This window comes from Mauremys reevesii, linkage group 15 (genome assembly GCF_016161935.1).
Source record: "Mauremys reevesii isolate NIE-2019 linkage group 15, ASM1616193v1, whole genome shotgun sequence".
Classification (NCBI taxonomy): domain Eukaryota; kingdom Metazoa; phylum Chordata; order Testudines; family Geoemydidae; genus Mauremys; species Mauremys reevesii.
Window position 1 is genome coordinate 26,581,513 of NC_052637.1, and position 22,806 is coordinate 26,604,318.

At 46.4% G+C, this 22,806-nt stretch overlaps 2 protein-coding genes across 13 annotated transcripts in view; one reads left to right on the forward strand and one right to left on the reverse strand.

The window, feature by feature from the left end:
- Nucleotides 1–3,126: 3,126 nt before the first annotated feature.
- HEXD (hexosaminidase D) lies at nucleotides 3,127–22,411 on the reverse strand. 8 transcript variants are annotated; one of them, XM_039501037.1, is made up of 14 exons: nucleotides 20,509–20,895; nucleotides 19,660–19,789; nucleotides 18,094–18,236; nucleotides 17,313–17,422; nucleotides 15,535–15,622; nucleotides 14,538–14,702; nucleotides 12,347–12,530; nucleotides 10,625–10,696; nucleotides 8,772–8,967; nucleotides 7,097–7,179; nucleotides 5,904–5,982; nucleotides 5,720–5,821; nucleotides 5,004–5,093; nucleotides 3,127–3,922 (listed from the first exon to the last, which is right to left on the reverse strand). In XM_039501037.1, exons 3-14 carry the CDS (start codon nucleotides 18,190–18,192, stop codon nucleotides 3,754–3,756), a joined length of 1,437 nt encoding a protein of 478 aa, XP_039356971.1. In that variant the 5' UTR covers nucleotides 18,193–18,236; nucleotides 19,660–19,789; nucleotides 20,509–20,895; the 3' UTR covers nucleotides 3,127–3,753. The 8 variants fall into 8 exon arrangements, with proteins under 8 accessions (XP_039356971.1, XP_039356974.1, XP_039356973.1 ...); XM_039501040.1 differs by lacking the exons at nucleotides 19,660–19,789; nucleotides 20,509–20,895 and adding an exon at nucleotides 22,169–22,411; XM_039501039.1 differs by lacking the exons at nucleotides 19,660–19,789; nucleotides 20,509–20,895 and adding an exon at nucleotides 22,118–22,411.
- Nucleotides 21,023–22,806, forward strand: part of OGFOD3 (2-oxoglutarate and iron dependent oxygenase domain containing 3) — an 88,211-nt gene continuing 86,427 nt past the window's right edge. For 4 of the 5 annotated variants that reach the window (XM_039501044.1, XM_039501046.1, XM_039501047.1 and 1 more), the window contains exon 1: nucleotides 21,119–21,237. In XM_039501044.1, coding sequence (XP_039356978.1) covers nucleotides 21,140–21,237 — 98 coding nt within the window. In that variant the 5' untranslated portion in view covers nucleotides 21,119–21,139. The other variant, XM_039501048.1, reaches the window with a different exon arrangement.

Genomic DNA, 22,806 nt, shown 5'->3' on the forward strand with positions numbered 1-22,806 from the left:
AGGGTGGGCAAAGACTGAGAACTAAGAATGTCACAAACAGAACGTATCCAGAGCCATGGATTGACTGAAGTTTTGTCATGATGCTGCAGTAGGATGCGAACTGGAATACTGCCTCTGAGCAAGAATCAGATGGCCATAACGGAAGGAGATAAAGTGATGGGTGAATGGAAGGCTGCTGTGATGGATTGGACCCCTTGGGAAGTCACCTGATGTGCTGGGATGCCACTGAGGCAGACTGTTCTGCCAGCCTGGGCCCCCTTTTACCTGGTCTTGCTGGGCTAGACTCCCCAGCCTTTTCCAGGCACACAGGCAGGGCCACACCCAGCTGCACAGAGAGACAGATCCGCTCTGAGAAGGTTCAGCTCCAGGGGCTTTCCACAACACCCAGATGTCCACCCCCCCTTGGAGTACAAGGGTGAATTAAACCAGTGGTTCTCAACCAGGGGTATACGTATCCCTGGAGGTACACAGAGGTCTTCCAGGGGGTACATCAACTCATCTAGATATTTGCCTAATTTAACAACAGGCTACATAAAAAGCACTAGTGAAGTCAGTACAAACTAAAATTTCATATAGGCAAATGACTTGTTTATACTGCTCTGTGTACTATACACTGATAAATACAATATTTATACTCTAATTGATTTATTTTATAATTATATGGTAAAAAGAGAGAGCAATTTTTCAATAATAGTGTGCTGGGACACTTTTGTATTTTTATGTTTGAGTTTGTAAGCAAGTTGTTTAAGAGAGGTGAAACTTGGGAGTATGCAGGACAAATCAGACTCCTGAAAGGGGTACAGTAGTCTAGAAAGGTTGAGAGCCACTGAATGAAACCAAAATGGCATATGTACATGCTGCTGGTCAGATAACAGAGAATGGAGCACCTGTCTGCAGGACAGAAAGAAGAGGCCTACTCTTATTGGTAGACAGGAAGGGACTGTATGGCTACAAGTTTTGAGAATTAAAGCAGGCATCTGCCAGTCTAGGTGCTAGTGAAGCTCCTTCAGCCAGTAAGGTGACTCCTAGTCCAGGGGTGCTGGAACAATTTTTATAGTGGGGGTGCTAAGGTTGGAAACCACATATTTGGTGTTTGTTATTACTACTTCAAGCCAGGGGGGGTGGCAGCACTGTCCCAGACAACTGGGGTTGGGAAGCTGCATGGACCAATGAAGATAAATGAATTTGAAGTGTGTTAAAGTCTAATTTGGGCTTTATTTATAAGGCACATCTGTAAAGGGATGGGGGAACTAGCATTCTATAGTGGGATGGTAACATTTTAAACAATCAGGCCTTTCTTTAAATCCCTTCCACTTCCCACCATGAATAACGTTGCTTCTGATTAGAGCACTGGATGGCAACTCAGGAGCCCTGATTTCTATTCCCAGCTAGCTACTGGCCTGCTGGGTGACCTTGGGCAACCCACTTCACCTTTCTGTGGTTCAGTTTCCCCACCTGTAAAATGGGGATAATGATACTGACCTCCTTTGTAAAGTGCTTTGAGATCTACTGATGAAAAGAACTACAAAAGGGCTTATCTGAACTGAGCCAAATGTGCTGAGGCTAACCCATCTTTGTTTATTCCCCAGAAGTCCAAAGCAAGGCATATCATATACAGTGAACCAAAGGCCCACCTCTTTGAGGCAAGGACATTTAGGGCACGTCCAGACTACCCGCCGGATTGGTGGGTAGCAATCGATCTATCGGGGATCGATATATCATGTCTCGTCTAGATGCGATATATCGATCCCTGAACACGCTCCCGTCGACTCCGGAACTCCACCAGGGCGAGCGGCGGAAGCGGAGTCGACGGGGGAGCCGCGGCCGTTGATCCCGTGCTGTGAGGACGGGAGGTAAGTCGAAATAAGATACATCGACTTCAGCTACGCTATTCCCGTAGCTGAAGTTGCGTATCTTACATCAAGCCCCCCCCCAGCGTAGACCAGGCCTTAGAGTAGTGTAGGAAGTAGCAGTATTTATCCACAGTGGACAGCTTGCACAGGAGCTACTGAAATAGACATCAGAATAGCTCACTGGTTAGAGCACTCACCTCAGGTGGCAGAGGGGACTTGAACCAGGGCTCTCCTGCATCCCAGGTGAGTACCTTAACCACTGGGCTAAAAGCTGAAGGAAGGCCTTCCTCTTGCCCAGCTTCTTGCAAAAATAGCACAGGTGCCTATGTAGAGGGTTCACAGCTGAGAATCCCAAGTAGAGGGATGCATGTCCCTGCACCCAGCACTTAAGCACCTATCTCCAAGAGGGATGGGCTTAGCATGCCCCGCTCAGGTTGGTATCTCCCACTGCCTACCTTAGGCAAGGAGCTGCCTAGTGAGATAGCTTTTGTGAATCCCATTCTACCCTGCCTCTCTCCATTTACTGTATCTGTCTGCATTTCTCAGTAGTTCAGATATATGCTAATTTCAAAGTACACATTAGAAGTTGGCCCCATACTCATTCTTGAAACTCTGTATTTAGATGTTTCAAGAAAGCAATGAACGAAGCAAACATTTTAAAAGGTATTTTGAATGTTTATTGTAAATTCACACTTGGAGTATCTGGTTTTCACTGACTTATTTTGTGCCCAGTAGTTACAATATGCTTGTTAACCAGTTTACAAGAGCTATGAAACATAAACTTGTGTATAAACCATTAAGAGCCCTCACCTCAAGCACCAAAAGCCTGTGGGTGTCTTTCTATTGACTTCAGACTAGTTTCTAACTTTGCAAGTAGATGCAACAAAAATCAGATTTATAGTTATGAAGCTAACAACTGAAGGGTGTCTGAAGTGATTTAGGTACTTTTCTGTTATGTTGAGAGGCTTTAAGAAACTTCCTCAAATAACCAGACTGCAGTGTTCAGCATGTTACCAAAAATTCATTTCCCACCTCTCATTCCAAGTCCTGTAAGTCCACTGAAGCCAGCTGACTCCTGCTTTGATGCCCCGTCATACACCCTGCTGTGATGTCACAGCCCTCAAGGAATCTTTCTCCTGTTTTCCTAAAAAGCCAGTTAAGACCTGTATTTGAATAACTTTTTTTTTTTAAAAGGTCAAATTGTGACCTTCAGTTCCAGATCTGAACCTGCTCAAAGCTGGATGTAGGCTTTTTGTTTTTTAAAATTCCTTTCTATACTTTAGAATGTCACAAGCAGAACGTATCCAGAGCCATGGATTGACTGAAGTTTTGTCATGATGCTGCAGTAGGATGCGTACTGGAACAGTGCCTCTGAGCAAGAATCAGATGGCCATAATGGAAGGAGATAAAGACCTACAACAAGGCAGAAGTATGCAGAATCTTGGGGGGCATTCAGCTCATACTGGTGAGCAACTGGAATTTGCCACATTACTTTTTCAGGTCACTTTTACCTAAAAGAGAGAGATTTTTGAAATTCAAGATCTGTCTTGATGCACTTTCTCCTTTCCTTATACTCTCACTACTAAGGACACAGCCAAGCTTGGCCTCATTCTTGCTTTCATTGTTATACACAGGAGTAAGTCTGGTCAAGTACGCACATTGCTGTAGCTGATTTCAGAGGCTGAGTTTCGGCATTGGTTGGAGGTAAAGATAGAACCCCACATCTTCATACTTCGTCATTCTAGCTTCAAATTCCTTGCTGTGGATATGGTCCAACTCAACTTCAGTGAAGTTGCATCCACTTTATTCCATGGGTGGTTTAAGCTCTGGCTATACAGTTACTCATGAATTTGCACCAGCCAGGGTCTCAGATCAGACGTTTGGCAGTTTCTGAGGGCAGCTAGGATTGTGCTTGTATTGCTTTATCTAGGTCATCCACTACTTCCTGCAGTTTGTGTAAGCTGGGATGGACATTCTCCTCCATCCACTCTTCTAGGGTACACATGTAGAAAACTCTCTCAAGGGCTGCTTGAAGCTCTTGCATCACAGCATTCCACTTGGCTAGAAGACTAAACAGAAACCAAAGGAAGAAGTGAACAGAGCATGCTACAGTTCATGTTCTTCACCAGAATTATTAGCCAACTGCACCAACTACATTTGCAATTAAGTCATGACAAAAGAGATGAGATGAGATCACCAGGTGACCCTTTGCAGAGAGAAGAAATGAAATTCTAGCACACTGTGCTGGAGCTTTAAAGTTTCACTTCTCCTGAAGGAAAGGACATATCTTTTACAGGACTGCAATGGATTTAAAGCTGCAGGACTGTACCTTACATTTTGGGGGCAGTTAACTTCTGCATCTCACTCATTCAGTGGTTTTAAAAATGGTGCAAAGGTGTATAAGTTAATGAGGAACTGTGCCTTTTTTTTTTTGTACTTGAAACCTGACCTTGAATTAGTAGAGATTTAAGTCACTAAAGCAGTTTTTGAAACTTAAACTCCCCCTGCCATAGTAACTCTTAAAAAATCAGCATAACATATTAATTGACAAAATAGGCTTTAACTTTGGAAGGATTAGATTTTTGTTGGTAAATGTTGATTTCACCATACATACACACACCAACCAACCAAAAAGAATTTCCATTGATGATAGGAATGCTGGTTGAAAACCTTACTTTGTGTGAGTCCCACCTTAATGAGTATAAAATGTGTTGTAATGAATGCTGCCTAAAAGCATGTATTTACAGCTCTGCTAAAACAGCTGGCTTATAAAGCTTTAATTATTTGAATCTCAATGTCTGTCAAATAATTATTGTCTGACCTCCACCACCCCGCTGATTTCCCACAACTGTAAAAATTTAAATAGATAAAAATATACACTGATACTAAACAAGACCATGAATTGCATTGGCAGTGGACTGGGAGTCAGAGGATCGGCTTCTATTCCAGATCCTGCCACTGCATAGTCATTTCCTTTCTGAGTAGCTGTCTTCCCAAAACCTATATGCTTCATGTTCGATTGTTTTATAACAACTAGGTTGCTTAATGTTGACTTTTTCCAAACAGTGGTGCTCAAGCTTGAAATCACAGAATGATGTTTTAAACACAAGCTTTATTTCCAATATCTTGCAAAGTGGACTGTTGAGTTACCTTAGTGCGTCCGGCTGAAAATGATGCATCATTATAGGATGAACGATCCTCCTCTTTCTGTGGTAGGGGCTGAACCAGCCTGTGACAAACCTGAAAATACATCTCAGCCTGAATATTCCTTGAAACAGCGGTGACTGATGGGGACAGACAGCTGCAGGCCAGACTGAGGTGATTTAAGAAGTGGTTTAAGTTGGAATCTCCCTCACACTGATGTAGACACCCTTGCACAGTTGTAGAATGGATCTAATGCGGTCTAAATTAGTGTAAGGGAGTCTAATTTATGCCATTTTACACATCACCTTTGAATTTGGTTGAGAATTATAGTTTGTGTCCTAAGGCACAATATTTTGCCTTTATAACTTGAACACTAATCTTTTTCTCACTAGAACTTTCAGAAATTACATTTTGTCTTCAATGGCAGTAAAACTCTGATTCAGCAAAGAATTTAAGCATGTGCTGTGATTAAAAAGGGATGGACTTAAGCAAATGTTTGGGCAATTTGCTGAATCCAGGTCTAAATGTGTTATCCTCTGCTGGTATCACTCTATTTCAGAGCAGAGGGTCATGTAACGCCTTAGCCACCAACTAAGCTTCACAACTAAGAACATTAGTCACCTTAGAGAAGTCAATTTAAGTTTTCTTGTACCATTTATGTACATTATGGGCCAATCACTTATGAGAAGACAGCAAAAATACCAAGTTGATTTTTTTCTTACCTGTTTCTTTCAAGAAGTTCATCTACTGAGGGCTTCAAATAGAAGCAGACCTGAGTCACAAGTGTGAAGATGTCACTCCCTGGAAAGGTCCCTGAACTTTCACTGTCCAAAGAGAATATGTCAGTCTCCAGAATTACATCACAACACAACAGGAAGCATCTGAATCCAGCAAGTGGGGCTTTACCTCATGAAAGTGTCAATTTCCAGACTTGAGAGCCCCAGCTGTTTCTCCACATTTTCTTTAACCTTTTCAGAATAGCCACCTGGGCAAAGGACAGTCAAAGTAAGAGGGGAGCAGAGGAAAAGTGAAGCCTCTAATGGTAAAATGGGGATACAAATAGCTATAATACGAGTAAGGAGGGATTTTAACTCTGCTTCCACTGAAGTCAATGGTAAAACTCCCATTCACTTAAGCAGAAGCAGGGTTAGGCCAAAACTGAGTACTTATGAAAATCCTCCCTACAGACTTCAGTACAGCGTGTTAATTCTCCATTGAGAAATTACTACTGCCACCCCAGGCCTGTCTGCCTAGTTTTCTTTACATTGCATTTCCCTCTTAATATTTTTAGATCGTCTTAGTTTTTTAAAAAAAGTTTCAGGAGGCTTTCCTAGCCCCTAAAAGAAGACATGCAGAAGACAGAACTGACCCTTGCAGAATTCTACAGGCTAAGGCCTAGTCTACCAGTATAACTATTTAGGTTAAGGGTCTTTTTTTTTCTGAAATGGTTATACCGATTCAGTTGCTAGTGTGGATGCATTATACAGGTATAAATACCTTCTACTGGTATAGCTTATGCCCCTTCCCATATGGGAATAAGCTATACTGCTATAAGCACCTTTATGCTGGTATAGCTGCATCCATTTTAGGGGGGCTGTCCTCCTTTATCCACATTGGTATAGTTTAAGCAGAACAATTCATGGGTGTAGACAAGACCTTAGACTGAAATGTGGTCTATGTGTAACTAGTCTCATTTCTGTATGAGCAATGAGTCAAAAATCAGTTTAAGCAGATTTGTTTCAAAAGCAATTCATAGCTTCTAATGCTAAAAAAGATTACACTTGAGAAAGGAAATCAATGTCAATTTATGCACTACTCAAAAACACAAGAGGATTAGTATAATAAGGTTCTTTATTAAATTAATGGACCCACACAATGGGTGGAAACCACAGCAGTTGCTATTACCATAGTCATGCCTGTGTGCCTATAAAGAGTATGAAATTAGATCAGAAACACATTGTTTATAATCTAACAATGTTCATGATCACAGACATGCCTGTTACATTTAAGAGGTGGTTTGATCTTGCAGAACTTTAGTCACAGTTAACTTTCCTTTGGAATAGGTATTAGCTCTGATAGAAGATATAGGCAGTGTGTACCATTCTGTAGTGCCTGTAGACACACAGCTAGTGATGGGATTCCCACTGGAAGAAGCTCACATAAGACAGAGAAATGGTCATACCTGAAATAAATAAATGTCCATTCAGTCAATGCTTTGCTGTAAATAGGTGTTATAACTGTGCTAAATGTTAGCATTTCATCCAACAGTCTTGAAGTGTTTTACAAACATTAGTCCATCTCTCAGGATAAAGCACATCCTAACTCCCACTCCGAGATAAAAAGGGATAATTATACCTCTGTTACTGATGAGGAAACTGAGAAACAGATTAAGTAATTTGCCCAAGGAAAATCAGGGTCAAAGCCTGAATTAGAACTCAGGAGTTCTGGCCTTATCTTAGATCAGGGGTAGGCAACCTTTCAGAAATGGTGTGCTGAGTCTTCATTTATTCACTCTAATTTAAGGTTTCGCGTGCCAGTAATACATTTTAACATTTTTAGAAGGTCTCTTTCTATAAGTCTATAATATATAACTAAACTATTGTTGTATGTAAAGTAAATAAGGTTTTTAAAATGTTTAAGAAGCTTCATTTAAAATTAAATTAAAATGCAGAGCCCCCTGGACCAGTGGCTAGGACCCAGGCAGTGTGAGTGCCACTTAAAATCAGCTTGCGTGCCACCTTCGGCATGCGTGCCATAGGTTGCCTACCCCTGTCTTAGATTATACCTCTGTCCCATGAAACGCTTTTCTCCTTCTAATACTTACAATTATTTCCTCACGCAGCTTTGTGGTATTTGAAACCATCATTACAATAGTTTATTCTTTTAACTACTCCATCTCTGGACTTGGGTATTAACTAGAGCAGCATTGGAAGGAGAAACTAAGCGTCTGGCCACATTTCTATGGGGTAGCCCCCATTTTCAAGGGTTTAACTGGACTGGGAGATCAAGCTACATTCATATTTTCATCCCATGAAGGATAACAATAACTTGTGCTATCTGAGTTAGAGTGCAAACAATTTCAAGGGCATCCTGTGGTATGGTTTGTTTAAATAATCATTGTCTTCAGACAAGTTAGTTGGTATATGGATTAGTCCTATCAATGTTAAATATTAGCATAGGATGAGTAAAGTGGTCTCCATGCACCTGCAGAAAATAATCTGTAATAAATGTGTATTCAATACGTCCCCCCCACCTCCCACCCAAAAGAAGAGTGAAATAAAACCCAATTCAAGGTGGCACAAAGCAGCATTTAAAAAGGCTGAAATTCCAATCTTCATTTTGCCTTAAGACTTAACTATTGGATGTGTCTCCAACAAGAGTCATTTCTACTGATTAACCCAGTGTGCTACAAAACACAAGCTCCCTCATTAAGAATGTAGTTGAGTTAACTGAGTTTTTTACTCCCAGGTAGAGCAAATATTAATCGTTGTCGGATTTAGACCTGAAGAGCCTTCAGTTTTCCCCTCCACGCTCCATGGCCTTAATGCTCCTGGGCCAGAGGACTGGAAGGAACCTTTTGAGACCCACCAACAATACTCAGTTACTTGGGGAGGGGCTATAAGTGAGCAACAGGAGGCACTGCAGTATTCCCGAGTTCCCTGCAGCACTCTCTGGTCCCTGTGGATCCTGGGCCCCTTTATGCCTATCTTGATATTGTTTGGTGGGAATTTGTTTGCATACATTCCATGGAACTGCTTAAAGAACAGCCCTTACCTTTGCCAGCCAGTCAGGGCGATGCCTTGGAGCATATCAGCAGGGGTGCTGTTTGCCACTTTCAGCCACTGGAGATGGTTTTTTAGGTGGTGTCCAATCAGAGTTAGAGACTGATTTGCCCCAGTGGCTCCTTTAAAGGCACTAGCAAACCACAGCTTGGGGAAGCCACACTTGCGGTACTTTTCAATGAGAAGCACTGAAATATAAGACCAAAGGGACATGTACAGCACAAGGCGCTCAGTTTTAGCTGCATTACTCCTGTTCAGAGGAATTCTGGATCCTGAACTCTTCTGCAAAAGATACACAGCTCTGGGTTCGAGCTGGAAGGGGCCATAAGCGTGTCACACTTTCACTCATTGAGACACACAGTCCATTTTTTTAACCAAAGGCTATTCTGGATGCAGGCTCTGAAGCCAAAGTCCATTTGCAGGCAAATGTCCCCTACCGGCTTTTAGTGAGAGTCTTGCTGTCTACAAGATCAGGCCCATATTCTCAAGGTACTTCATTCAGGATCTGATTCTGAAAACCTCACTCATGTGAGGACTCCTCGCATGGCCAATTGTTACTCACTTGAGTAAGGACTGCAGAATTGGGCATCTGGAATACCCTGCTGTTACAGCAGAGTCCACACAGGGCCAATTTCTTCTTTCACTCTGGGGTAAATCAGAAGTTACTGCCCCCAAAGATTTACACTGGTGCAGATCAGAAGAAAATCAGACCCAATGAATTCAAACACTTGGGAGATTTAAGTTTCATCTCTAGAGTGCTAAGAAAGCTGGGTGTATACCTGAATCTATGGAACACCAAACAACTGTTAGTTACTGTAGCACCTAAGTCCTGGTCTACACCTAAAACAGAGATCGATCAAGCTACATTTCTCTGGGCTGTAAAAACATAGACGCAGCCAGGTCAATAGAAGAATTCTTCCATCAACCTAGCTACCACCTCTTGAGGTGGTGGATTTACTACAGCAATGGAAACATTTCTTCCATCACTGTAGAAAGTGTCTACACTACAATGGCAGCTCCAGCAGTATAGACATACCCTAAGCATTTGAATACAAAATCTTTAAGGCTTGATCCAACTCCCATGGGAATCAAACACGAGCCTTTTCTCTGACTTCCATGGAACTTGTATGAGGCCTTTAGGGTGGGATTTTCAGAAGTGCTCACTGTTGGCCTAACTGGACTCACTGAAGAATGCTCATTAACCTTCAACAGAAGCAGAGTTAAGCCAACGCTAAGGACGTTTTCAAATGAAACCCCTTATTGACTATGCTGAGTGCCCAGGCCAATAAAAACAAGATGACAGGTAGGTGTGAAAATCTTGATCTTAACAGATGAAAATCCTTCACAACAGGAGTGGAGAGAGAAAAATAAAGTTAGATGGAACAGGTACAATGCCATGAAGTCAGAGCAAAGGGGTTTGCTTACAACTTCATTTTGACAGTGTAAAATGGTGAGAGATTCTTGATGACAAATATAAGGTGTTTTTTAAAGAAGTGACATGCCTAAAGTCTATATTCAGTTTAACAGAAGGGGAGGGTAGGATCATCTTCCCATATATTCTGCTAGAAAGAAAGGGGCCATACTCCCCTTGAAAACCTTCCCAGGAGCAATAAATCAGCGTGCACAGATTCTAGCAAGATCTGCATAGTTGTCTCCATCACTTACAGAGATTGTTACAATTAATATAAATTAATATTAATATTAGTTAGTAGGAGAAGGTTTATTTAATACAGCAAAAGCTTCTGGTGTCTGGGGACCATGTGATGTAAGAATTAGAAACTGGCCATTTTTAAGTTAACTGAGCACTTTGCATGCTCCGAGTAGTTCAGAACCAACAGTACAAACCTTTGTCATCCTCGTCAAGATCCGCTGCATAGTCCCAAATCATTGGCTCCATCAGCTGAGCTACCCCGGACTCTAGAAGGAGCAGAATTTATTTTAAGTGATGCAAAATGGTCAGTTAAAGCTGCTTGTGTGTTAATGCTGCAGTAATCAGCCCTGCATCAAACCCCACGGGATGGGTTTGTCAGCCTTGGATGTAGATGTTCTCTACCTACAGAACAGACAAGAACACAGGCAGCTCCAGAGCGGAAGTCTCTCCTGGCCTCTCCCTGCAAACTCTGGTTTAGAGAGGACTCTTCCAAGGTGAGAGGCAGTTCAGGCTCCATTCAGTCCTTAGATTCTTTCCTGAGACTGTCAACAAAGAGACATAGGATGGACACCTGTCTGTTGGCCAGACTAAGGCCATATCAATTGAAGTATTGGTACAGCTGCGCCGCTGCAGCACGTCTCGTGAAGATGCTCTATGCCGACAGGAGAGAGCCAACTCCACAAGTGGCATAAGCTTTGTCGGCAGGAAAAGCTCTCCCATCGACAAATGCTTCTGTTGGTGTAATTCATGTTGCTCAGGGGGGTGGAATATTCACACCCCAGAGTGACATAAGTTTTGCTGAGATAGGTGGTAGAGTAGACATAACCTAAGAGTCCTTCATCTCTAGCCAGTCTCATTATCAGTCTCCTGGGCTTACCAGTGCATGTGGTTGCAGGAACAAAGGATCCTGCAAAGGGTTGATCCTGTATTCTTTGCACATGTCAAACTTCCTCCAACGTCAGTGCAAATTCTATATGTACAAAGGTGCAGGTTTGGTCCCAAGTTACTTTGTAATTCACTTGGATTTAAACACTGAAGAATACCTGGCCATGCAGAAGCTGCTGCCAAGCATCAGTAAACATTGCAAAAATTCAGTGTTTAACCCAAACCCCATTTTAAACTGTTCAGAGCAGGTCTTCATGCTAGCGTGGTGACAATGCTGCTGGCTGGCTGGCTCTCTATTTATACCAGGACTGCACCAAGTTTAGCAATAGTTGGAAAAAGGCTAATGTGAACGAGGCCACTGAGCAATCCCACAGTTCAGTTCTGGACATCGCTGTCATATCCACAGCGATAAACGGCAATGTCAAAGACACCCGGTCATGGCTTCGCTCCGTTAGTCTGCACCATGGGCATGCAGGCACTTCTGTGGAGAGCAACTACTAACTGGTGCACAAAACACTGCCCAGGCGTGTGTGGAAGTTGAGGCTAAGGACACTGATTCAAACCTCTGTCTTTATGAAAAGCTACATGAGATTTTTTTTAAATGGTCAGAGAGAGAAGACAAAGACCCACACATGGCATCTTGATCTATGTTAGGTACTTATATGGCCCTTGTTACCACAGTATCTGAGCACCTCACTATTTGTAATGTATTTATCCTCAGGACTGGCCTGTGAGGTAGGGCAGTGCTATTATCCCCATTTTATAGAGGGGAAACTGAGTCACAGGCTATGTGACTTGCCCAAAGTCACTTAGGAAATCTGCAGCAAAGCAGGGAATTGACACCAGGGCTCCTGAGTCCTAGGCTAGGGCTCTAACTACTGGGCAATCCCTCTCCTCTCCTTAGCTCTTTGTGAAATCACTTCTTACCTCTTCCTAATTGTCACAACTGAATGACGAGTTGCCCGGTAGAGTCTGTTTCAAAAGTGGGTATATAGAGTTGTTATGAGAGGTGTCCTGCCCAGCTCACATACCTGTCAGTGTTTCCTCACTCACTCCCCTGAGCATATCATCCCACACAATGGGCTTCACCTCCGGATGAGACGAGACCATGCAACTTGCAACAGCTTTCATGTGGGACAGACACAGCTTCTCTATGCTGTTCTCTTCTTTCTGCAGCCATTGCTTTGACTCCTCCCCTTCACCGAGATAGTAGACCTGGGGGCACCAACCAAAAGACACTGCTTTATCATAGAGGCTCTTTTAATATGTCTCCTCCTTCATCCCTGTCTCCTCTTATTCTCCCTTTGGCTGATCAAAGAGAAGAGAAAAGGGTAGGGAAGGATGGATTCCCCATCTATTCAAAAGGAAGACACGAGCTCAGAGTTTCCCAAGAAATCTCCCTGTCGAAGCCTCCCTGAGCCTGTAGCAGGCAGCAAGCACAGAGCATCCACACGTTGGTAAGATGTTGACCTATAATTCTGTTTAAATCCCATCCCACAGCTGGTGAGCACTCCAGTCTCAGTAGCTTTCGTGTGGGGCTCCAACAGCCCAGGGAGGCCTTTACAGGCTTCTGATGACCCGTGTGCTGTGGTGGCTGAAAGTCTGCACAGAAATGAAGGGGTTAAATATCCTAATGAATTCAACTACTTAAAGAAAACATTTTCAATGACTCTGCAAGTTAGAATAACCACCTCCTGGAAAGACTGGGCAGAACCTTGAAGTATAACTCCTCCAGGAGCCTGAACAATCCTGTCAGCTTACCTAAGAGCCATCACACCTGTTTTCAAATCACACAGTGACATGCATGTTGGAATGTGGCTCTGCACCCTAGGGTTAGAGTTCCTGTGGTAAGGGTACTTGGAGCTAGGGTTAGGGTTCTTATGGATAAGACTCCTTACTCTAGGGTTAGAGTTCCTCTGGGTGGGGTACTTGGGGCAAGGGTTAAGGTTCCTATGGGTTGGGCTCCCTGCCTTAGGGTGACTCTGTACATCTGCCATCCAATTGCCTGTAGAATTACCTGGGTGCTCTCCATCAAACTCATCACAGCTAGAAACAAGGTTAAGGCACTGAAAATCATGTGTAGATATCAATGGGCTTGGAGAGGGGTGAGGGAGAGATTATGATCCTGGAAAACTAGGTCGGCATTTCCAAGATGGTTAATGAACAAAAGTGCCTCAGCCTAATGCTCTTTATATATCCATTCATGTGACTGTGGATGTTCTCATTATGAGAATCCTTAATCCTAACCAATGTACCTGGCACTACTTCTACAAAGTGGTATAGTGAGGGGATATGGCTTTGATTTTTGGGACTTTAATATGACCGTATCATACCAAACCACTTTGCAGACAGAAATCACTTAGCACACCAGTGAAGTGCAGCACATATCAGCAGGAAGAGAGGACTATGTCACCCAACAGAAACTGCAGGAGCATTTTTGTCAGCAGAACCTATGTTGCATTATTTATTATTTGTATTGCAGAAGCAGATAGGAGTCATGGCCCAGGACCCCATAGCGCTAGGTGCTGTAAAAACACAGAAAAAAAGACGGTCCCTGCCCCAAAGAGCCTAACTAAGAAGAAGGAATTTGGCCAGGACAATGGGGCTAATATATAGTTGAACATAACCAACAGGACCTCGGGTTTGAAATCTGATCCCAAGTGAAGCCCTTTAAGCCAGGGTTATTCAAGCCAAGTGCTGAGCTAGAAGCACTTTTCTGGAGCTAATACTTTACTTTTGATCAACCTAGTAAAGAAAATAAACTGCTTCTGTTGCAATCAGAGATATTAAGAATTAAAAATGACTTTTAGATTTAGCTTCTCAGACCTGGAATCTTGCTGGTTCCCTTGCCTGAAAAGGGAATTCCACTCAGACATGTCCTCAGCATCCATCACTAAATTCACGGGGTCCCTGGTCCACCCAGACACAAAAAGATTTCTGCGTCAACCCTTGCTTTGTCCCTCAGCACTTGAGAGAAACTCTGGCTACGTCTTCACTACCCACCGTATTGGCGGGTAGCAATCGATTTCTCGGGGATCGATATATCGCGTCTCATCTAGACGCGATATATCGATCCCCGAATGAGCTCCTGTCGACTCCGGAACTCCACCAACCCGAATGGTGGTAGCGGAGTCGACATGGGGAGCCGCGGACATCGATCCCGCGCCGTGAGGACGGTAGGTAATTAACGTTATTATCCTCTGTCATTAAGGAGAATCATACCTCATCAGAGCCTATGTGAAACCATCGTAAGCCATCGTGCAGCGCCACCACCTGATCAATCATTGCACTGACCAGCATCAGGGATTCCTCTTTGTGTGGATTGAGGGCGTTTGGAAACATCTCCACCTCCCGGAGGTGAGAAAACTCTTGGTGTTTTAGGACAAACTACAAAAGAGACGAGATGTACAGACGAACCACAAAATGACTGCAAGATCGACACATCTATGGTGCTGTCTCATGTCACTTTGGGGTCCAATGGATGCTACTGTTACAATTTTGGAAACTTTGCTATGCTCAGGAGAATGACAGAGGCAGAGGACAAGCCAGAGCCAGGCACAGCAGAGGCAGGACACATTCTGCTGCTCCCATCCTTCCACAGAGCATCTTAGCCCAGACACCACTGAGCAGTGGCTGCTCTCCCAGATCAGAGGGAGCCACGCACTCCATCACACTCATCTCACTGCTATAACCAACATATGTATACGGGGGTAACATGGATAACTCAGGAGGTTACAACTGCATTGTCTGTGGTGCCTAAAACCTACAGCAGGGAGGGAAGTGCTGACTGGGGTGGCAAGGCAGGTGGTGTGGAAGGCTGATTGGGCTGGGGGGTGGAATTCTACAACAGAAAAATTCTGTCAGTTTATCTACTAGGGAGGAAAAAATCATCTTGTTGTTAAAGCCTGGGAATGGGAGATCTGGGTTCTATTCTTGGCGCTGCCACTTATGTCCGCTGTGAAGTCACATCCCCCCTCTGTACCTCAGCTTTCCCACATAAAAACTGCGATAAGAGAACTCCCTGTCTCACTGGAGAGGTTGAAAGAATGAATTCACTAGTGTCATTGGGGTGCTCTGGATTGCTGGATGGAAGGTGCTGTTAAAAGTGCAGTGTAATATTATCCCCCAAATGCTAAACACTAGAAACGTCAATGACCCACGGCCTACTCCCTGCTTTCCAGAACTCTCTAACCTACACAACATCCAGACATGCACTTACTTCCATGTGTCCAAAGGTCTGCACCAGAGGGATAACTTCTAACTCATGCAATTTTGCCAAATATAAAATCTCTTTAATCTCTGAGGCACTAGGAAAAGAGAGAGAAAGAAAGCAAGAGAGAGTGAGAGTACACGCACTTGGGTTATTTACACCAGGATCCCGGGACAGGGTTTTTAGAGTTAACAAAAGCCAGGACCATGTCAATTTCAGAAGGATGATGTTCTAGTATGTATAAGGCACCTTTTATCCCAAAGCTCTTCACAGGCTTTACTGACTGTACAGACTGCAATTCACTGTATAGACAGAAATCACAGGTAAAGGCTTCATAGAGTTAACATTGGACAGTAACACTAACACAACTGGAAGGGAAGCATTTACCTTATGCAACTGGAATGCAGGGGTATTTATGGAGCAGAACAGAAACACCTCCGTTGGCATTTGGCCTGGATACTAGGGCTAATATTACCTATACCTGTGAAAATTATCCTGGGATCCTTAGTGACCATGTGTGGTCAGGATCCTGCTTTTATTTCTAGTCTAAAAGCTGGCATCTTTGGCAGCTGCTTCATACCATGCTGTGCTGTCAGTCCAGTACAAGTACTTGGCACTCAGATATAGCTCTGTATGCTTTTCAGAGTGTTGTACAGCCATTACAGTAACTAATCTCACAACACCCCAGAAGGCAGATAGGTAAGTATCATTATTCCCTTGGGGACACTCAACACAGCGGTTAAGTGATTTTCCCAGGGCCACAGAGGGTGGTAATGGTAAAGGTAGGATTGAACCTCAAGAGTTCCCGACTCCCAGCTCCGTGTTCAGTACATTAGACCACACCTCAGCTCAGCACTGTATTGGACAGAACTGTCTCATCTACTGAATCGCCTGCACTACTTCCTTGAGTTTTCCCGACAGCAGTCCCAGCCAAATCCTGACTTGGCCCAACAGAGAAGATCCCAAGACTGTGGACCAGATTTAAGGTGAAGGGCTGATTTTACATGCAGAAAAATTTAACAAGGAAAATGCCAAAGCTGTGTTCCTGACAGACACAAATGGGAAACAGCAAATACACCTCTACCCCGATATAACGCGACCCGATATAACACGGGTTCACATACAGCACGGTAACTCTGGGGCTCCAGCAGTGCTTTAAAGGGCCCGGGGCTCCGGGGAGCCCCAGGCCCTTTAAATCACCGCTGGAGCCCTGCCACTGCTACCCCCGGGGCTCCGGCAGCGGGGCTCAGGTGGCGATTTAAAGGGCCCGGGGCTCCCCGCAGCTGGAGCCCTAGGCTCTTTAAATCACCGCTGGAGCCCTGCTGCCGCTACCCCGATATAACGGGGTTTCACCTATAACACGATAAGGATTTTTGCCTCCTGAGGACTGCGTTATATCGGGGTAGAGGTGTACACAGTCACCAGCGGGACATGTTCTGCTCCATTCCCCCCTGGCTCCAGGACTGAGGGGAGGCTTACTGTTGCATCTTCATCTCGTTCATAATGCACTTTCACTTTCCTTATGCCCCCTAAAATGCAGCTACCATCCTTCCATGCATGGACTGTATGACACTCCCTTTGGAAACCATCAGTAGCAGTTTCACCAGTGATTCCTCTGGACTCTTAAGAATGGCATGTGATGCTCCCCTTCCACCCCCAGGAGCTTCTACAGCTGCTCCAGATGGTCAGTCCAAGCGTCAGAGACCAGGACTCAGTCTGTAGCCTCCTCCATAGCAGTATGAGAAGGCCACCTGACAACCCTTGAAAGATTCATTTGACTGCAATACCTGTAAGCATGCTCTGCTCTGAGTGGCTTCAGCTCTCCCTCATAAGGAAACATGTCCTCATACTCAATGAGAAGGCCATTGGCACCAAGGGTACGAAATAAAGGAAAGATCTGCAAAAGAAAGAAACCACTGCAGATCTGTGTCTGGCTTGTAATAACGATATCCATGTTCAAAACTAACAAGCACATGTCTTACAAGTCCTGGCCTGCATAATTCCCAAGGTAACAAAGGCAGCAGGATGTGAGGAGGAATCTTAACTTTTCTTTGGCAGTCTCTCTGGCACCAATGTGGAGTATTTCATTCACAGTGAAATCAGGACCCAAGATATCAAGAAGCCCAGAGCTGGTTGGCTCAAATGTGAACAGATACAACCACAATCAGATGCTTTACTTGGACAGAGGACTCTGCTTAAGGTTTTCCTTAACTAGAATCTGAATTCCTTATGCAGCTGCAAAGCATTACAGTTATTGTGTGTGGTGGATTGAGTGCTGGTGAAGGAGGCTGGAATGAAAGCTTAATCTGCAACAAGTGGAAGTCCTAAATCATTATTTCCTTCTAGGAAAGGACTGAGGTTACTGCAGTTTACAGTAAGCACCCTAAATAAGTTCTATTGAGACATTCTGGCCTCTGGATAAACCAAATTTTTTGCTCTCCCCAATCAAAGCCATATGGACCACTACATGCTCTCTTGCATTATATTCCCAGTGTGACCTCTAGCTGAGGACTGGAATCATTTCAGAGATGATTCAACAACCCCACTTGCATGCAATAAGTGTGTTACCTCAGCCAGGTAGGAGACCTTTGGTGGAGCACCTTTGAGATCCAAGTGCACTAAGTGCAGCCCAAATGGTGAGGAGACCGTCATTTTGTTTTCTTCCATCTTCTTAGCATGGCAACAGTCTTCAGCAAAACCCAATATTTGACCTTGAAGAGAGCAGCAAAACTTATTACTTGGAGCATTTCCCCCCACAATTAAATATGGGTCTTAAGTATAGAAGTCTCATGTAAGCAAGATTTAGCCCAATTTTCTTAACTGGGGGAAGAGCTGCATTTATAAGAAGGTACTGTACTAAAAACACAAGCTAAACCATTGGTGCTGAAACACAGATTGCAGGCCCAGTTTTATTCCCAGCTACATCATATCCACGAGACTGGCACATGCGAGGGCAGAACCGGACAAGGGATTCCTGGCTTGTAATTCCACAATGGAGAGAGTTGTGAATTTTACACATCTGTAGCACCTTTTACTCAAAGATCCGAATGTGATTTACAGGCAGCCACTTAACCTCTCTACCCCTTTGTGAGGAAGCAGAAAAGGGTTATTCTTATCCCTGTGCTACAGATGGAGAAATTTGGAAAGGGCGACACTGAGAGTTAAAAGTCAGAGAGGATGTCTGTGAGAGAGGGCTGATTCCATGTTGTAAGTGAACAGAAGATGCAGCTAAAACACTTGGTGTTCCAGGCTACCCATCTATCTCAAGCGAGAGTCTGGACATTGGTATGAGGCCACAGGGTATTAGATTAACAATATCAAACACCACCTTCTTATGCCACACACAGGCTCCCAGGGCCTGTTCATAATCACATCTGCTGATTTAGTGACAGAACAGTTTGACAACTCTTTGCTCCTCAGAGAAAGCCCAGTGCTGGGAAAGTGAAAGACTTCCCCCATCTCCTGCAGCACTGACAGATTTGTGATTAGACTCATAGAATATCAGGGTTGGAAGGGACCTCAAGAGGTCATTTAGTCCAACCCCCTGCTCAAAGCAGGACTGATCCCCAGACAGATTTTTGCCCCAGATCCCTAAATGGCCCCCTCAAGGATTGAACTCACAATGCTAGGTTTAGCAGGGCAATGCTCAAACCACTGAGCTATCCCTCCCCCCTAAGGCCACACCTGTGTCCCTGCCATAGAGAGCAGTGAGCTGAGTGAGGGTAATGAAGCGGGGCCCTGAGGCTGTGCGGGCCTTGCTGAGGGCGACTGAGGAAAAACTTGTCCTACAAAGCCACCATCCCTGGCAATGATGCACTGGCCAGGCAGCGCCCGCTGGAATCTCAGACCCAGTACCCCCAGCTCTGGTGAGCCAGGGAGTGCGTCTGGCCTGGCTACAACCTCTAGCCCTCTTGTAAATTTCAGTCCTGCTTATGTGGGGGCAGGGCAATCCCTCTCTGATTGGTAGCCTGTCCCACTCACCCCCCTCCTCAAGAAGAGCAGCCAATCAGAATGTCTGTAGGAAGTCCCAGGCGCTGACACTGTTTCTTACAGGAGGAGAGGAACAGGAAGAGCTGAGCAGATCAGGGCTCTGCTCCCCCAGCCCTCCTGTGAGCAGCAGGGATAAAACAACACCTTTGCTCCCCCTTGATGCAGCACCCAGCCTTGGAAGGGGAGGGGAAGAACCCTCAGAGCTGAGGGGAGAATGGATTGTGCTGTCTCCCGCCTTGGCCTGGTGGGGTGGTGGTGGTGAAGATCCCAGGAGCTGCAGGAGGAGCAGAGATGGGGTGGGGGGAGACGTGATGGGGAGCTGGGGGGAAAGAACTGGTTGCAGGGCAAGGGATGGGCAGATGTAGGTGGTCCCACCCATGGAGCTGGGCATGGCTGTTGCAGCCTCCCTCCACCACACACTAGGGGTGGCCAGGGCAGTTGGAGCCCCCTTCCCCACCCCACCCCATACACACACTGGGGGTGGCTGGGACAGTTGCAACTCCTTCCCCACCTCCAGGGCTGCCCAGAGGATCCAGGGGGCCTGAGGCAAAGCAATATTGGGGGCCCCTTCCATAAAAAAAAGTTGCAATACTACAGAATGCTATATTCTCATGGGGGCCCCTGCAGGGCCTGGGGCAAATTGCCCCACTTGTCCACCCCTCTGCGGGGCCCTGCCCACCTCATACACACTGGGGGTGGTCGTGGCAGTTGCAGCCCCTCATCACAAACACACACTGGGGGTGGCCAGGGCAGTTGCAGCGCCTCCACCCCCCCACGCACTAAGGTGGCCATGGCAATTGCAGGCTCCCCACCACACTGGGGTGGCTGGGTCAGTTGCAGCCCCCCCACCACACACACACAACCCCCAGAACACACACACTGGGGGTGGCCGGGGCAGTTGCAGACCCCGCCCCCCCCCACACACTGGGGTGGCTGGGGAGCCCCACTCCCCCCCCCGCCAGAGCAAGTCTGGCGGGTTTGGATCCAACTCACGATTCGTGGGCGCTGGGGTTGGCCGTGGTTTCGCGCCCGCCCCTAGTCCAGAGCCCGCCCGGCACCGCGAGGGTTAACGCCCTTCCCGACCCCACTCAGACCCCGCAGCAGCAAGACAGTTCCAGGGCTCCGGCCTCTGGCATGGATTGCTCTTGTCTGTCCTGCCACCCATTTCCCTGCCGGCCGTCATTCGGTAATAGATTTCTTTGGCCTTTCTCCTGGCTACTTTCCAAGCGTCTCTGACATGGATTAGTCTGGCCTGCCCCTTCACAGGCTATTATTCTGGGATGGCGTGCTTCTAACCATGCCTATGCTCTTTCACTCTGATATAGATTGCATTGGCCTGTCTCTTAATCAATTTTCATATCTCCTGCTCTGTCATTCTGGTATAGATCGCTTAGGCCTGTTTCGCTCATCGCTCTGACACGGACTGCTCCTATCTACTTGCCTTTTCTTACCTGCCCGATCACTCCGGCATGGATTGCTCTAGCCTGAACTGCTTCCTGTCTCTGGTATGGATTGCTCTGCCCTGTCCGCCAGCCTCAGCAGTGGCTGCTTGAGCGCATCGCTCCGGTCTCCCCGTGCCGGCCGTTAGTGCGGGGCTCCGGGTAGCGACAACGTCCGCAGCGCGATGGCTCCGCAGCGGCGGGCGGGGCCCAAGGCTGCCGAGAGCGGCGGGGGCAGCGCGGGGACCTGGGCGGACAGGGGGGAGCGGAGGCGCCTCAGCAGGTACCTGCCGGCGAGGGGGCGTGGGGTCCCGGCTGCTTCCCGGCAGAGGGGGCGGGTCCCGCTGGGCCGGGCCGGGCGCCGTCGCCTCAGCCCGGAGATGCGCCCCTGGTGCCCGGGAGCGCCGCTCGCTGGGTGGCTGGGGCTCCGCGCCCTGTCCCCACCTGCCCCGGGCGGGATGCGGGAGCCCGATCGTGGGAAGGGCCCGGGCAGGAGGGAGCCGCGAGGGACGCAGGTTCCTGGGACTCGCCGCCTGGCTGCGCCGCGAGCAGGGCCCAGGCCCCGCGCTGCCCGGCGGCTCTGCAGGGGGCTGCTGTGCGTGGCCGGCTGCCGCAGGGCGCCGCGGCCCCGGCGGCAGAGATGTGGCATTAAAACAGCCCCACCCCGCCGCTTGTCCCCGAGGGCCCCCGCAGGGAGCTGGTGCCATTGCGAAGGGAGCTGCCCATCCTGGCACCTTGGGGCCCCCATCAGCAGAGTGCCCGAGCGCCACGCAGACTCCCAGTGCCTTGCTCCTCAGCACACTCCGGGGAGCTGGCGGGGGCTGCTGTCCCCATTGTAGGGATGGGGAACTGACGCACAGAGAGACCAAGTGACTTCCCACGATTACACAGGTAGAGCAGGGATTTGAAGCTGCGTCCCAGGCTTGCATCCTGCAGACCTGATCACTCTGCCTCGTGGGTGAAAGACCACGAGGCAGATTTTCTTTTAAGAGCCCCATCTGGGGAAAGATTGAGCAGCTCAGATCTAAGCCATGCTGTGTACATGAAGGCTGTACAGGTGTTCACAATAGCGATAATACTACCCCCGAGTCTTCATGATAGCTGAAATTTATTCCTGTATCCAAAATTCTTAACAAAACCAAAATCTGAATATGAAACTTTACCTTTGTGAAGGTTTTGGATGGTTCCTTGAGACTTTACCTAATATTTGTTACCTGTAGCAAGTTTTGCAAGAGAAGCACTGTTCCCCAAATAACAGGTCAGGAAGGAGCTGCACCCAATCCATTGGTTCTTATTAGGGTTGGCTTTCAGTGTTACGTATAGACGATGTTAGGCACAAGCTTTTCCATTAAAAACACTGTTGCATAGTTAAATGTGCAAATCAGCAAATGCAAAGAAAGGCCCCAATCCTGCAAAGACTTGTGTCACGATGGAGGGGCTTTGGGCCAGACCTGAGTGGTGCTGTGACCCTGTTCAAGTACAGGTGTAGCAGTGCCACTCACTCACATTTATAGGGGGTGGGTGTAGGGTTTAATAGGCCAGGAGGGTCAGGCTGCTGGTGGGGAAGGGGGGATGCCTGAGAGGGAAAGAGAAGGTTCAAATGTGGGGGGATATCAATGCCCCCTACTTTAAATGGCATTCTGCAGTTCCTACTTGGTTAGCAATAAAAACTCAGTTTCTAGGTAAAATGGGGGTGGGGCAGATGCGAAGGGAGGGAGCTGCTCCATTTTTTTTCTCCTCCATCTTAAATATGTATGTATGGGGAAAAATACATTAAAGGGACTTATTTTCTTCTGGTTTTTTTGTCTTCCTCTTGGCAAGGTCCCTGTTGGAAAGCCAAGTTCTGGTAAGA